The sequence below is a fragment of the Lampetra planeri genome, chromosome 4 (genome assembly GCF_965212315.1).
Source record: "Lampetra planeri chromosome 4, kcLamPlan1.2.h2, whole genome shotgun sequence".
Taxonomy (NCBI): Eukaryota; Metazoa; Chordata; class Hyperoartia; order Petromyzontiformes; family Petromyzontidae; genus Lampetra; species Lampetra planeri.
Window position 1 is genome coordinate 6,568,459 of NC_136110.1, and position 14,770 is coordinate 6,583,228.

General features: G+C 49.7%; 1 protein-coding gene across 4 annotated transcripts in view; it reads right to left on the bottom strand.

Annotated features, from left to right (window-relative positions):
• Positions 1 to 14,770, bottom strand: part of SH3PXD2A (SH3 and PX domains 2A) — a 126,700-nt gene that overhangs the window by 11,737 nt on the left and 100,193 nt on the right. For 2 of the 4 annotated variants that reach the window (XM_078593158.1, XM_078593156.1), the window contains 3 exons: positions 11,218 to 11,335; positions 10,024 to 10,331; positions 8,591 to 8,658 (listed from right to left, as the gene is read on the bottom strand). In XM_078593158.1, the coding sequence (XP_078449284.1) occupies positions 8,591 to 8,658; positions 10,024 to 10,331; positions 11,218 to 11,335 (494 nt within the window). The remainder of the gene's footprint in view (positions 1 to 8,590; positions 8,659 to 10,023; positions 10,332 to 11,217; positions 11,336 to 14,770) is intronic. The other 2 variants (XM_078593159.1, XM_078593157.1) reach the window with 1 other exon arrangement.

Here is a 14,770-nt window from a genome sequence, read left to right on the forward strand (position 1 = left end):
AAGGGGCAAGTGCTCTGAGCTAAACACTTATGAAGGCCGGAACGCCTCGCGAGGGGGGGGGGTTGTTGTTGTGGCCATAACCACGCTTGGCCCCCTTTGTCTTCCCAGTGCTGATGTTTGCGCAATGCACCGGGTATTTATTTTGGGCTGAGTAGCCCTAGGAGGAGTTCTGATTTTTGCCACTTACGCCAGTAATTTCCGGGAATGGAACTCAGCTCACCAGGTTTGTTGGGCAGTGTCGCTCCCTACCACGCCACCGTCCCCCACACATACAAAGACAAAGATCCCCCGTATAGTCTCAACCAGACGGCTTGCAGGAAGTGCGGTTAGCGAGAACCTATTAAGGCCCCAATCATACGGTAAATACACACACTGGACACATACTTATACATACACAGGCACCATAGAAACACAGCGGTGCTTTTGGCACGCGTGCGCACATCACGCACACGCCAACACAGATGGAAGGCGAACCAGAATATATCCATGCATGGTTGCAGACTGTTGAGGCAAATGGTGCTGTTAGCGAGCGCCTATTAAGGTCAGAATGGCGCAAAAGAGAGTGGAAAGTGTACGAGGTCGGTGCCATGCCCGACCGGGTGAGCTGTGTGCTGTTAAATCGGCATGCAATGATTCATCACCACTGCGCACCCCATGTGATTCAATGGATTGTTATGATTGAGGTTTGCGATTCGTATTCAAGAATCGATTGTTTTGTCTAATTGTTTTATTTTGCATTATGGTTGCACTGCTTTCCGTGAAGTTTTGTGTGTTCCATCGGGCTAAATGTAATATTATTTGAATACATCACGATCAGCTCGATTTTGATTGGTGAATCGACGCTTCGTTACGTAGCTCGTGACAAAACCATGTGCTGATGTTGGTATTGCTATAATGGGCACTTATATTAGGCGGGGCTGACTTAGAGGACCACCTAGGGTAGGAGCAGACTCCAAATGCTACTTGTGACATGCAAGGTTTGGAATCGAACCCCAGACCTTTAATTCTTCACTGAATATTTTACAGCTCGCTGGTAGACGGGAAGCAGGCGGGGACCCTGACCACTAGCAACAGACATAGCCAAAGGTATAATGGATGTGGTGTGCCGGGTGCGGATGTATTTTCCGGGCAGTATTCTGGCTGAAATGAATCCCGGCCAGGAACTCGTGTTCGTAGTCGTAACGCAGTGAACTAAACAGCTTGCCACTATGTAAACACACACGCGGAAATGCTATGTAAACACTATGTAAACACACACGCGGAAATGCTATGTAAACACTATGTAAACACCAGAGGTCGCAAACGGGTTTTGATTCCTTACCCGTACCCGGCCGCACCAGGGTCGCAAACGAGTACCCGTACCTGGCCGTACCCATACCCTACCCGGCCGGGTACGGGTAGGGTACGGGTATCGGGTACCTGATTGCGACCTCTGGGATAAAGCCATGTTGCAGGCGCGGGTGGGTTGATTCAAGGAACTTGAATTGTGAGAATAGACAAGACGTTGGGAAATGAGTGACAAACGGTGACTCACCAGTGACTCACGGTCTACCCGTACCCGGCCGCACCAGGGTCGCAAACAGGTACCCGTACCCGGCCGGGTACGGGTAGCTGGGTATCGGGTAGGGTACGGGTATCGGGTACCCGATTGCGACCTCTGGTAAACACACACACGGAAATGCGCGCACACAGGCCACAAGCACTCCCCGGCTACCTTAATTTACAAGGCTGCCGCTGACTTTTTTCACACCAGGTTAACCAACGGTGTAAAAATAACCCCAAGTTACGAGTCGGCGCGATTCACAATTAACTGCCATTGGTTCAGAGTGCCATGGATATTTGTGAACGTACACAAACTATAATTCTTTAGTTTAGTCAGCCTAGTCGCTGGAGTAAAACAGATGCCCGTCCAAAATTGTAGACTGCGCGTGCGTTCATCTTTGTTTTTAAGTCCACGTGCTGACTGCAGGTTTGCAATATTTCACCCCCTTCAATTTAGATTTTGTTTAAAAATACTGTACTGCAACCGTAAAGCTCGCTCCATAAACTCCTGGCCACCTTTGTCTCCCTCAGTGTTGTCACACTAGAAGAGACGGTCATTCTTAGGAGAGGCCCATACAAGGTACACACATTAAGCCTCACACAAACACAATGCTCTCCCTTTAGCCTGAACAGACTTTTGGGGAGAGGGCTGTTAGTGAGCACCCATGAAGCCCAGCAAGGTACACGAGGGGGTGGGTGGCCAGCATCACGGCCGACCACCTAAGTCTCCCGAGCGGTGATGTCCACACACTGCACCAGGTACTCCTTTGAGGCTGAGTCGACCTATGGGAGGGCCCACGACCGGTTCAGATAACCATCACTGGTGTTGGCCGTGAGCAGGAATTGAACTCGGGTCGCGGGGTTCGTAGCGCAGCGTGCTAACCAATGCGCCACCGCTCCTCATAAGACTTACACACACACACACAACGTTTTTATACACACACACGAAAGTTACCAAGGGGGTGGAGATCCCAAAAATAAACCTGCCACTGTACTTGCGAACAGCACTAAGCTGCTAACGTACACAGCGCAGAGATAATACGAATATTTTGAAATATAAATTGTAACTGTAACACTGTTTACAGAAACAGTCACGGCGTTCTCAAAACAAACCATTTGTAAGATTTATATCAAAGAGGATCTATCTTTATATGAGCTCAAAGTTATATACACACTGCGATTGTTGGAACACTGTGTTACTCCACTCCTACAGCCGGCCCCTGTGGCTTCCTCTTTGAACAATAATACCACCACCACCCTAACGGTATCAAAGTCACCACCACCACCATCAGCCCTGACCAGAGGTACCTGATACCCGTACCCTACCCGATACCCGGCTACCCGTACCCGGCCGGGTACGGGTAGCCGTTTGCGACCCTGGTGCGGCCGGGTACGGGTACGGGTAGGCCGTGAGTCACTGGTGAGTCACCGTTTGTCACTCATTTCGGGTAGGGTACGGGTACGGGTAGCGTACGGGTACCCATACCCGGCCGGGTACGGGTACGGGTACCCATTTGCGACCCTGGTGTGGCCGGATACGGGTACGGGTAAGGAATCAAAACCCGTTTGCGACCTCTGGCCCTGATCTAGCCACCAACTGGATGGAGGCCGCCCCTATGCCGCTGCGATCTCACACCTTCTTGGAATGCCACGATCCTTCTTCTCGGGCAAAGTCCCTGCCACCCCATCACCAGTCTCTTCCATCATCTCTCTGAGCTGTGTCCTGACCAAGAGCACTCACTTTTCGTGACAAGTCAATATGACGTCCATAACTTGTGAACGTTCCCTGATCCACGCGTTCCCCTTTCTCTGTCTCTCAGTGTGATCCTTAGCATGCACATCGAAAGTAAAACAGCCAAATTTTTTGGCTGAGAAACTTTATTCAATCAAAACCAGTCTCTGTATTCCCCAGACTAAACTCCCTTGCAACAATGCCTTCGACAGCAGAGAGACAGCGGTGCAAGGGAAAATGTCTGTGAAAAAATGTAAAGCAGAGTACGAGTGGAAACATTTGTTGGTACACCGGAGGGCAGAAAGACAGAGATAAGAATTCTAAAGAGAAAGTTTACAGCCTTAAAAAAAAACATCAGAGGAATTCTTTCCAAAAGCAAAACATCAAGCAACATTGATCTAAAGCAGAACCTCACCTTGAGCGCAAATTTAACCCTTCTCTCTCCTTGCCTCCAACGCTCCGAGGAGTTCACCGCAGTAAATTAACGAAACCGTACAGAGCGGTGGGCAACACAACTTCGGGGACACAGAAGCTCGACAATTCGCACGCAAGTAACTTTACGCTGGTGACAACCTCACGTCTTTTAAGCACGAAACACACGCAACAGAAGTCAAGTGCAGAGAAGCCGAGCGGTAAGAATAACAATACTGTACACAGGGGGAGAGGCGAGCGAGCCGCAGTTTGCACGCTGAACTTCCTTCGCGCACACCGCGCGTAGCCGACCGCACTCATCGTGAGCGTGTGCACACGCTCGTCCATTCCCCGTTCCCGAGACGGCTCTCCTTGGCCTCTCGTACAAAACACATTTCCCCGCAACGGGCAGAGAGCGGGAGCTCGCGGCTACTCACGGTGATCGAGGCATAATCGTTTTCGGCGCCTCCCAGACAGGCTCTCCACATCGGCGCGGCTCGACACAGTCGCGCTATTGTAGCCCGACCGCGAGTCCTTATTTTAGTCCGTCTCCTTGCAACTCGACACCCCTCTGTGACGGCGATAGCCTCTCCGCAACAACGGCGGCGGGCCGGGGAAGGACGCCCCAAAGGAAATATGCCCCCCCACCCCCCCCCCCCCGGTTATTTATTTAATTTACTCGCCAAGCCTTGCGCAGCGGCGGAGAGGGCCGTTTTGTGCCCGATCGCAGTTGTGCACGGGACGGCGGAAGCCGGGAACGGAGCGGGGGGGCGCGCGTGCGCTTCACTGCGGAGCCGCTATGTAAACAGCCGTTTCCTTGTACCGCCTCAATGCAGTGGTTGGGCGGGATTCGAGCCAAGGAATATCATCATCGTCATCAGGAAGGCTTTAGAGCAAGCCATGGGAAAAAACGTCCGTCTGGGATACACGGCTCGAGTTACAGAGAAATGACGCCCAGAAAGTGTGCGCTGGGGGGGAAAAGACGTAAGAAAACGACAGTGGGTTTTCACACTCTGTCTCTGCTTCAAGAAAAGTGAATTCGACTTCTTGTTTAAATGAGCATCGAAGCGATTGCTCATCACCCGTTTACAACTCTGAGCCAGTGGTGGAAATTCCATGTTCCAATGGCAAGGGAGAGTCCATCCTAAGGACAGCCACTGTTGACTTCCAAACGAAAATCGTGAGAACGTGCGTTCAGAGTATTTGGCTGCTATAAATTTCCACGTGATAAGCCACTTCATTGGGCTATCATTTATGGCCAGGTCACTTCTGAAAAAGAGATAATAGCTCAGTGGGCTTTACCATTTAAAATACAAAAAAATGGTTTAGTTTCGTACTCATTCTATCGAACCAGGAGGAACGGTGGACTGAGTTTAACCCCAAACCAGTCACAATCTTCCAACTATGAGCAGCTCACTCAATCACTGAGCCCCCCTGGCCGGTTATTATATATTCGCTTGAAAAAAAACGAGGCAGTTTTAATTTAGCAAAACGTCAAAAACACATGATGTCACGTGGAATTGTGTTACACAGACACAAAAAAACCCCACAGATACTAAACCAGCTGCGAGGAGAACTAAAGTTGAACGCATTCAATAAAAAATGTACACTTTGCAAAAAAGGAGTCAAACTGGTTAAAACGTGAACGCAGCAGCCGCTGTAATTGTGAGGCCACATCTGGTTAAAATTAAGTGTGGACGTACGCGCGCGCACACACACACGCACACACGGCGTTTTATGAAACAAAGGGAACCGTGTATACCGATTGCACAAAATGCCAACACCAGCAGGAACACCTTTGGGGATAAACTGTGTTTTAATGACAAGGCTGCCAGGCCAAGCTCCAAGAAGGCCCAACCAAAACGCACTTAATGCAATGATTGTTCTCAAATCTAGAGTCCACCTGGGTGGCACAAAAGGCAGCTAACAGCAGCAGCAACAACAATTAAAAGGGGCAACCAATACAGCCCAAACTTTTCAGCGAGTTATTCTCGGGGCATTTGTTGTGCATTCAAATCTGTGTGGAGTCACGCAAAGAAAAGATGGAGAGGTGCGTGCTCGGATCTAAAGGCTGACAAACAGGAAGGGGAACCACGTGGGTTGGAGAACGAGCGCCAGTTAAAGACATCGTGTTGACGGTTTAAGTAAGCCAAGTGGTTCTCGGGGGGCACGCGACGCAACGACGGATGGTGGCCGGTGGTCGAGACTAGTGTTGGGGTTGCAGGCAAAGGAGGGGACACGTCACAGAGGACGTCCGATAACGGAGGCGGAGCCATGAAATCAGATTGGCTGCAGGAGCTGGCGAGGCAGTTGCATTGTGACACCACTGCGAGATGGCGAAGAGTGTTGCAGACACCTTCATCCAGCGGTGGAGAAAACATTGCTCAGGATGATGAAAATCGGTGGGCAGGAGGGGTGATGTATTATTCAACGGATCTGCGTACGGTTTTGCCGAGATTGTTGGCGTATAGTAACAAAAGGAGGCTATATCGGCCGACTGGATAGCCGAGCGGTTAGAGCGATTTCCACTCGAGGAAGCAGATCCCACGGGGTCCCCCCAGTGGCTGAAATCCTTCCTCTGGAAAGTAACGATGCGGGGCAGGTATGTCGAGAGCGAGAGTACCGTCGTGATGGTTTTAAAGGGTTCTCGGAGTTTATGGGGGTCTGGCAGCCGAGTTAAGGGGCCTAGTGGACTAACGTTGAGGCCTTGAGGGATGTGAACAACATGAAGCTGCCTTTGTTGCCTTATACTGCGGGGCCTTCGCGTAGCTTGAGTTTGCGCGCCGTGAACACACACTGCAAAATGTGGAAATGATGTTACTCTGGTGCGCTGCCCTGGAAAAAGAAACATGCAGCCTCAATGGAGTTCTGATCATCATAACCACCACCACCACCACCATCTGCCATGGCTTATCCACTGCTGGATGAATGACGGACTTCCCCAAGCCGCCAACATCGTTTACGGTCGCACGATGCAACAACCGATGCAGCTCTTGCACAAACTCATCGCGCGACCTCCACAGTGGCCGTTCTCTCGGGCGCGCCCCCTCCTTCGGCTGTCGTCAATCTGGACCGTCAGACATCGTCCCTTCAAAGCGACGTGCACTGCCCAAACCCACGAGCTCTTCTCGACAGGCAATACGATGCCCCTAATTTCCATTAGTCCTATGACCTGTTCGTTCATTCATGAGGCATAGTCAGTTGAGGGACCGTTGCGCCAAACGTGCGACCTCTTGCGACAACATTTGCATCGACTCCTCTTGCTGCCATGCACTTGCTGTCTCCAGTGATTTGTTTTATCCACGGAACACGGGGGGAGGGGCGACCACGGGGGTGATGCCATCCCTTTGAGAGGAGTCGCGGTCCTCACTTCGAACGCCGGCCGCCAACTGAAGTGAGCGCAGTGTGCTGGAGTGTGCGCATCAATACGGGGCGACGTGTCCGAAGAGGCGACAGCCGTCCTCCCCTCTCGAGCTAAGCTCTGGATCGCTAGGAGACCGGTCGCAAATGCAACGGTGACGTTTCCGACAAAGTCGAACCATCGGATGCCAAGAGGGCGTCTATGGCCTCGTGTGTGGAAGGACCGCAGCCGATCAAAATCAGCCTGACGCAATGTCCAGGCCTCCGCACCGGATGACAAAACTGACGCAACAAAGAGGCTATCTATGTATCTATCAAAGTGCTAATGAGGAGAACAATAAGAAGAAACTGATCCTTGCTACGTGATGGGAAGATGAATGGGTAACGCTTCACTTTCACGGCTGTTTAGAAGGCCGATGCAGGACATCTTTAGTCGTAGTAACTGCTTGGGAGTTTACGGAGGCTGTCCTGCGACGACTGCCTACTGGATCCTGGAGATAAACATTTACTGGATAGATGACAATCAACTCCACACCTTCGTCAATAACGCTGTGGTCGTAAAAATAAAAATATATAATCGGAGACGTTTCAAGCCAGAAAGATCGAGTGAATCACCACGCTGTAAAGCACACACTCCAACTCTGATCCACGTATTCACTCTATCTCTGTCTATATATACGTGCTCTCTATGAAGAAGGGACATTCTTAGAAACGTTGCTTATTATATACTTCTCTTATTAAGGCCACAGTGTTGTTGAAGACTGTGTTGAGTTTTTTGTTGTTACATGTGCTTGTGCACCACTGCAAACGCAGTATCTCCAATACTTTGCTTTACTTGATAGGCGACTGCCTGATGGTATGATGACCCAGATACGCCCATTCATAAATAAAGCCACAAATACGGGGTCTGGCCGTATACAAAATAAATAACACAGAATTGTCCCTTTGCACCTATGAAGGCCCCTTTGATTTCCTTCTTTTTTTGTTCTAAACTACTGAAACACAGCGAGCATTGCTAATATTTCTTTCTTACGTACAAAACGACTGAGTATTGTGGCCGGAAGCTACGATACATCAGTACAATAACAGAAGACGTTGTAGTTGCCACAAACTCTTGAGTAAGTTATACATTTGAAGGGATATTTAAGGTTTGTCACGTAAGCAGAACATGCTAATTCGTTACTAGTACAGTACACCGGTGTGTTGGAGAGCAAAGCCACAACATTTATTATGGAGATGTCCCAGTTGTTTCACAGATTTGGGGAGGCTTGAATCGACGTTGTTTACGAGCAAATGCAACGCAAATAAACGTCCCAATGAATTCCCTTACATTTAACAAACTGACAGTGAGACGCACGAAACGGTAAACGTCTCTGGAATACGTTCAGACGCTCTGCCTAATTAGACAACCACACGAACACGTGAAGCGCAGGCAACGCAAGAGACCCAAAACGCAGCGGAGAGTTGCCGTTGCCACGTCGGAATGATTTGCCGCGGAGCAAGCATACATGTGCCTCGAGATGAAATGAAGGACAGAGAACGAACCTGCAAGTCTACACTCACCAAACTGGCATCGCGTTTTGGGGAAACGGACTTGTACAGCTCAGGAGAGCCTGAAAAACACAAGCGGGAGAAAAAACACAAAAATTACACCGGTGAACGCATCGCAGCAGCGGCACACTTTGCTTCAAATCCAACACAAGACAAAGATTCCCGCCCCTCCGTACAGCCTCAACAGACTGTCGGGGAAAGTGCTGTTGGCGAGGCCAGAAAAATACACCAGGGGGTGGGTGGCCAGCGTCACACCCGGCCGCCTTTGTCTCCCCAGCGGCGATGTTTACACGCTACTAATTTGAGGCTGAGTCGACCTTGGGGAGGGCAGGACCAGTTCACGAAAATTTTCAGTTGTGTTGGCCCCGTTAAGGTGAATCGAACTCGGGTCGACGGGTTCATAGCGCAGCCTGCTAACCGCTGCACTACCGCTCCCAAGACACGCGCAAACACACGCAGGGCAGTGGCGTGATGCGAAACGTCACGGCTGCAGCGTTGGCTTTTGCATCCGTAAATTAAAAAAAACTAAGATCAGCCAAAAGGGGGGAGGAGGAAAAAAATAAGAAACAAAGCGAGTTTACGCAAGCGCCGTGGAGCCGAGTTTTCTGGCAGCGGACGAACATGTGACCCCCCACAGCGCCGGCACGTGCAGTTCAACTCAAATACATGTACAGTGAAGCTCCTCTTATCTGTGTTGATGTGGGCAAGGTTCCTATTATCCGCGTTAATTATTTATATTATCAAGCAGGCGTATGCGGGTAATAGGATGACTATGCCACAACTTTCTGGTCACCCACTTTTTTCTTTGATCCGTGGAAAGCTGCGGTTGAAAGGACGACTGGGAGACCACTTCCTGTGACACCTCACCCACTAATTAGCACCGATAGCAGGAAGAATTGTTGCACAGCTTTTGGGGCATGCCTCATCTTATCTTATCGCGCACCTCTGATTAGGAAGGTTCACTACGTACGGTGCGAAAGAGGTTCCACATACATACATCCGCTGATATACGCGGGTAAGAGTACAGAAAAACAGGACAGCTGGCAAACCTAGTAGCAAGGCGTAGCACAAACAAGTAAAATTAAACGAAACTATTTTTTATTTCACCAAGGCCCACTAAGCTATATAGCTCTTTTTGAGAAGTGACCTGAACACAAATTATATTTCAACGAAGTGGCTTATCACGTGGAAATTTATCGCGGAAAAATACTCTAAACGCGTGCTGTTGACCCGGAGAAAAACCCACGCGACCACGGGTAGAACATGCAAACTCCAAATATACAGTAGGCATCAGGGTCGGGATCGAAACCCACGACCTCCTGTATACCCGGCGAGAGAGTGGACATCTCGCCCATGGTGGCACCCCTACTTGAGCGAGGGGCAAGCCGACGCAGCAGCGAAGGAGGAGGAGGAGGGGGTAATCTGACCTGTGGCAGGCCTCTGCGGGGCGATTCTTGCTACGGCGGGAGACCCGGGGGCGCGTTTCTCGGTGCCGCAGCCCGCCGGCTCGGCGCACTTGGCGGTCGGCTTGGGCGCCGGCGTCGGCTTGGGGCTGCCCTCCTTGGCGGGCGGCGGCTCCTTGCCCGGAGAGGCCTGGCGCCCGGGCAGGTTGCTGACTTCCATCATGGTGCTGATGATCTCCACCGGGTGGAAGGTGGTCTTGCGGCGGGTCGCCGGCTCCTCCGGGACCTTCTGGAGGCACGAGGCCGGCGCCCAGCCCTGCCGGCCCTGGTGTCTGCTCGCGAGAGTTTGGGTGGCGCCAGGTCAGTCGGTGGCTCAGAGCAAGGGGGGGGGGTCTGGAAAAACCGCGGCTCTCGAGCCGCGTGCGCCTCTTCCAAGGACTGGCTTCGTGACGCGTTGTTCATTAAGAAGCACCGTCTCGTATTCACGTGCATTGGGGGGGCTCTTGAAATATGTGAGTTGCTTACCGAATGCGAAAAAAATGCCTCTTCTCGTTGTTTTGGTTGCTGACCAAGGGTGGGGGGGGGACCAATGCGTTCCGTCGCGTGGGCCGAATAGGGATTTCAAACACCGTGCCTTTGGTGATACACGCATTAACGCACACCGAAGCACTGTGCGATAACAAAAATAATGATGGCTATACCTGCACCGCGCTGTTATGCTCTGACCAGCGTGGTGGAGTATCGTAAAACAACCCCACTGACTGGCAAGGCAATGGGGAGGCCTTCATCCCTTCATCCAGCAGTGGATTTTAAAAGGGCTGCACATTATTTGTGTTATAAACTGAAAGCCAAACTGAACTGATCGTCAATAGCGCGGTCCACAAAAGACAAAGATCTGAACAGACTGTTGGGGCAAGCGCTGTTCGCGAGCACCTATGAAGGCTGGAATGGCACACGAGGGGGTGGGTGGCCAGCACCACACCCGACCACTTTTGTCTCCCGCGTGGCGATGTTTACACACCTTAACAGGTACTCATTTAAGGTTGCGTCGACTTAGGGGAGGCCCAGGACCGGTTCAAATATTCACCACTGTTGCTGGTCATGAGTGGGAATCGAACTCATGTCGCCGAGGTTGGTAGCGCAGTGCGCTAACCACTACGCGACCACTCCCCGCTGCACACACGCACGCACGCACAGACACAGGCTTTACGTCCTCACCTGACGAGCCACCAGCCCTCGGTGTCCTGCTGGAGGACGTCTAGGGTGGCTCCCTTCTCAAAGCTGATCTCATCCTTGTCCTGCGCCGTGTACGACTGCACTGCCAGGCACCGCTCTTCTGCGCGAGTGAACAATCGGAGGAGGAGACGCCGGTGTTAGGGTTGACGAGCCACGCGATGTTTCGCAGGAGGGCAAACGTTTCCCTAACCCTCGCTCAAGCTGCCGAAGTGAACGATTTGGCTTGTGGCTTTCCATTGGAAGTGATTTACAAAAAAAATAATGGCCATCATTGTAGTAATTGTCTTGAATATTTATTTCAATAAAAAAAATCACGCGCATAAATCCGAATAACGGTATCGTACGATATATTAAATAATTTTGTTGGAAAACATTTCCGATTTTTTCTTATATTCTTCTACCATTCGCCAAATGTCACACGAGCGGGTAACCTAGCCAAGACAAAGGAGAAAAAAAAACCCGGAATTGAATTTCCGGCCGTTATTTTATTGGCAGTAACTTTGCGTCCAAAGGCTGGCGACAGGAAAAGAATTGCGCATGCAGGAAATTCAATGAGGCCCAAACTAAAAAAACAAAACACCGCATCCTTACCCACGACTTGACAAAACAGCACTTAAACAGGGGTGTCACAGCCTTTGTAATCCCTTGCGTGCAGTAACTGTTTCTGCGTAGCGTTGTTTACTTTATACATTGAGGGGGTGGAGGAAATAAAAGGCTTGACGCCTTTATCAACAACGGAGGGTTATGCGGTTTGTTTCCATATGAAGATGCGATTTTTCAGCTCATGAATACTCAAACTTACGACTGTTTTTTTTCAATAGAGTACGTTTTCACTTCTCTCAATTCTCAGGTTAGTAATAATCTGTTTTGTGTGCAGAAGCCAAATGGATCGTTGCATTGCAAGACTATTCGAGATGATGATGGCTTTGGGAGGCCTTCGTCCAGTAACGGATGGATTGTGACTGATAACACCGGTCAACAACAAAAACACATTTTTTTCTGGCCTGGACTTTTGCAGCTGTTTTAGACTAATTTCAGGGTGCTGATTCTAAATCTGATCTCAGATTTGCTCTATCACATCTCATTTTTATGCTATCGGCATACCCCATTTTCATTGATTTTACCCGAAATTAACTCTGTCACTTATGATTGCAAGTTGTTGCGAGTCAGTGACTGCTTTAGTGTTAAAATATTGTGCTGTATTTTTAGGATAGTGTTTATAATATTATTTTATGTAGATATCCACATTTATTTAATATTTTTCTTCTGCAGTTTTTATTGAAAATGCAATATTTGATATCTCAAAAACCTGATGAGATAGACAAAAACTGATGCCAGATTTGGAATCAGAACCACAAAATTGCATTAAATCCGTTGGAATACCTTATGCCAGAAAAAGTGTGTTGACCAGTGTAATCGATGAATGTTTACCTTCATTGTACTAGTTATTAGTGCATAAATATTCTGTTTCCGGTTGGGTGGCACCTTGGGTAAAGCGCGTGGCTTGCGGTCAGAAGGTTGTGAAGCTCAAATCCCGTTGAGGAGTTAACTAAGCCTATTTCATTCGATTATGGTCATTCTATGGGTAGACTTGCTTTCCGCGATGGGAATGTGGAATTTCCACGAATTGCTCTTGTATGTTGACAGGGAATGACTGCCACTGCACATTCATATGACTGGCTTTTGAAAGACACACCCTCATGGTGCACTAAGTATCATGAAGTCGAGGGACCTTATTCCGAGTATCAAAGTATTATAATTTAGAAAAGGTTTTATCCTTTCTGGCAATAAAACATCAAAAGATCTTAACCCCTGTTTTCTTGCCAGAAAGTGTAAAACCTATTCTTATTTTTCATATCACGAAGCTGACAACTGTGAATGCCCATCGTATAGTATGGGTGAAAAGACACGCAGATTTATCAAATTAATATCCATTTCTCAACCATAATACAATCACTAAATGACACGTGTAATAATCAACCCTTTTCAAATCGGTATACGTTGCATGCAATGGTGTCACGTGACCTTTAACATCTCTACCCCTCTCTGGCCTCTCTATGCACTCTGAAGAAGGGCCATTACCCCGAACGTCGCCTATTATTCCCTTTCTCTTTGGAGGCCCAAGTGTCTTTGACGAGCGCATTGAAGGTCTCTGTTTATTTGCGCTAGTGTGTCCACCGCTGCCAAAGCAGCGTCGCCAAACAAATGACTTCGTTAACGATAGAATCGACGACCTACGACTGCGAGGCGTTTTTTGTCGCAAATTCATTTCGAAGGAGGCAAAGTTCTTTGGTTTCGCTCACTTGAAATCGTTTTCACTCTTAATCGCGCGACGGTCGCCACGCGCAACTTCCAATAAACGAGGCGATCCCCTGCCGGGGTGGGGGGGACAGTAACCCCCCCCCACCTTCCTCACGGGATTGCCTCGGCTAACGAGGGAACGATCGGGTGTCGGTTTTCAGACCGATCGAGAGAGAAAATGAAGGGCGAAGCCGTCGTCTCTTTACGGCCACCGATCGCACCTCCGATGAGCGCGGTTGGCTACGTACGGCGCGAAAGAAGTTCAACGTAGACGCGCACATTGCTCCTGCGGTCACGCAGCAGGCGCCAAGTTGAACTGGGGGTGTGTAACGACGCGTCGGTGAGCACCCAGCTCTCTCGAGCTCGCGATTCGTGCGCCAGCGCTGCGCGTGCAATCGCAAAATACTGCTAGATATTTGCACGTGTTGCAATGGGTTAATCCGACCGCTGCAGGCACTGGAGGCCGCTACGCTTGCCACCATATTGCAGCGAAAACATCGTGACAATTCATCCACTCGCCGGGCGGGGCGGGGCGCGACGGGCGGGTGGTGAATCGCTCCACAGCACGAGCGAGTACCAGAGAAGCCAATGGACGATGAAAACAAAGACTCAAGCATCAGAGCTTTGATCAGCACCAGGGGCCCAATCGCAGGGCTTTGATCATCGCTCACTGGGCTTCAGTTGGCTACACCTCAATGCACAAGCGCCCTCGCCGTGAACACGCACGCACAAGGCAAGCCGGCGTCAAAGCACATTTGTTCCACCCCTGAATATTCACTTCCCCAGGAACTTATTTATGAAATCTTTGTTTAGTTCGCCGTCGTGTATGTATGTATGTTGAACCTCTTTCCCACGGTACGTAGAGAACCGCGCTAATTGGAGTGTGCGGGGGAAGGACAACAAACTAAACACAAAAAAGCAGTTCTAAAGAAATGAGTTTTCAATTATATTTAAAAGTGCATAGCTCCCAGTGGCTTCCTGGAGCCATACACTTCTTCACGCAAGCTGTTTGGTCCTCACTTTGTTTGAGCCAATTTAGCATCTCACCCAAACCCTAATTTGGTGCTAAAAAAGAAAAATCAGAGGCAGGGCAACAAATGTTGACTGGGGCGGAACGAACGAAGATTTGTCCTGGGAAGAACAATGATTGTGCGGGAAACCATGATTCCTTCATCATCATCATCACCACCACAATCCATGGGCAGATTGCCCGTAGGTGTCCACCACACACTTC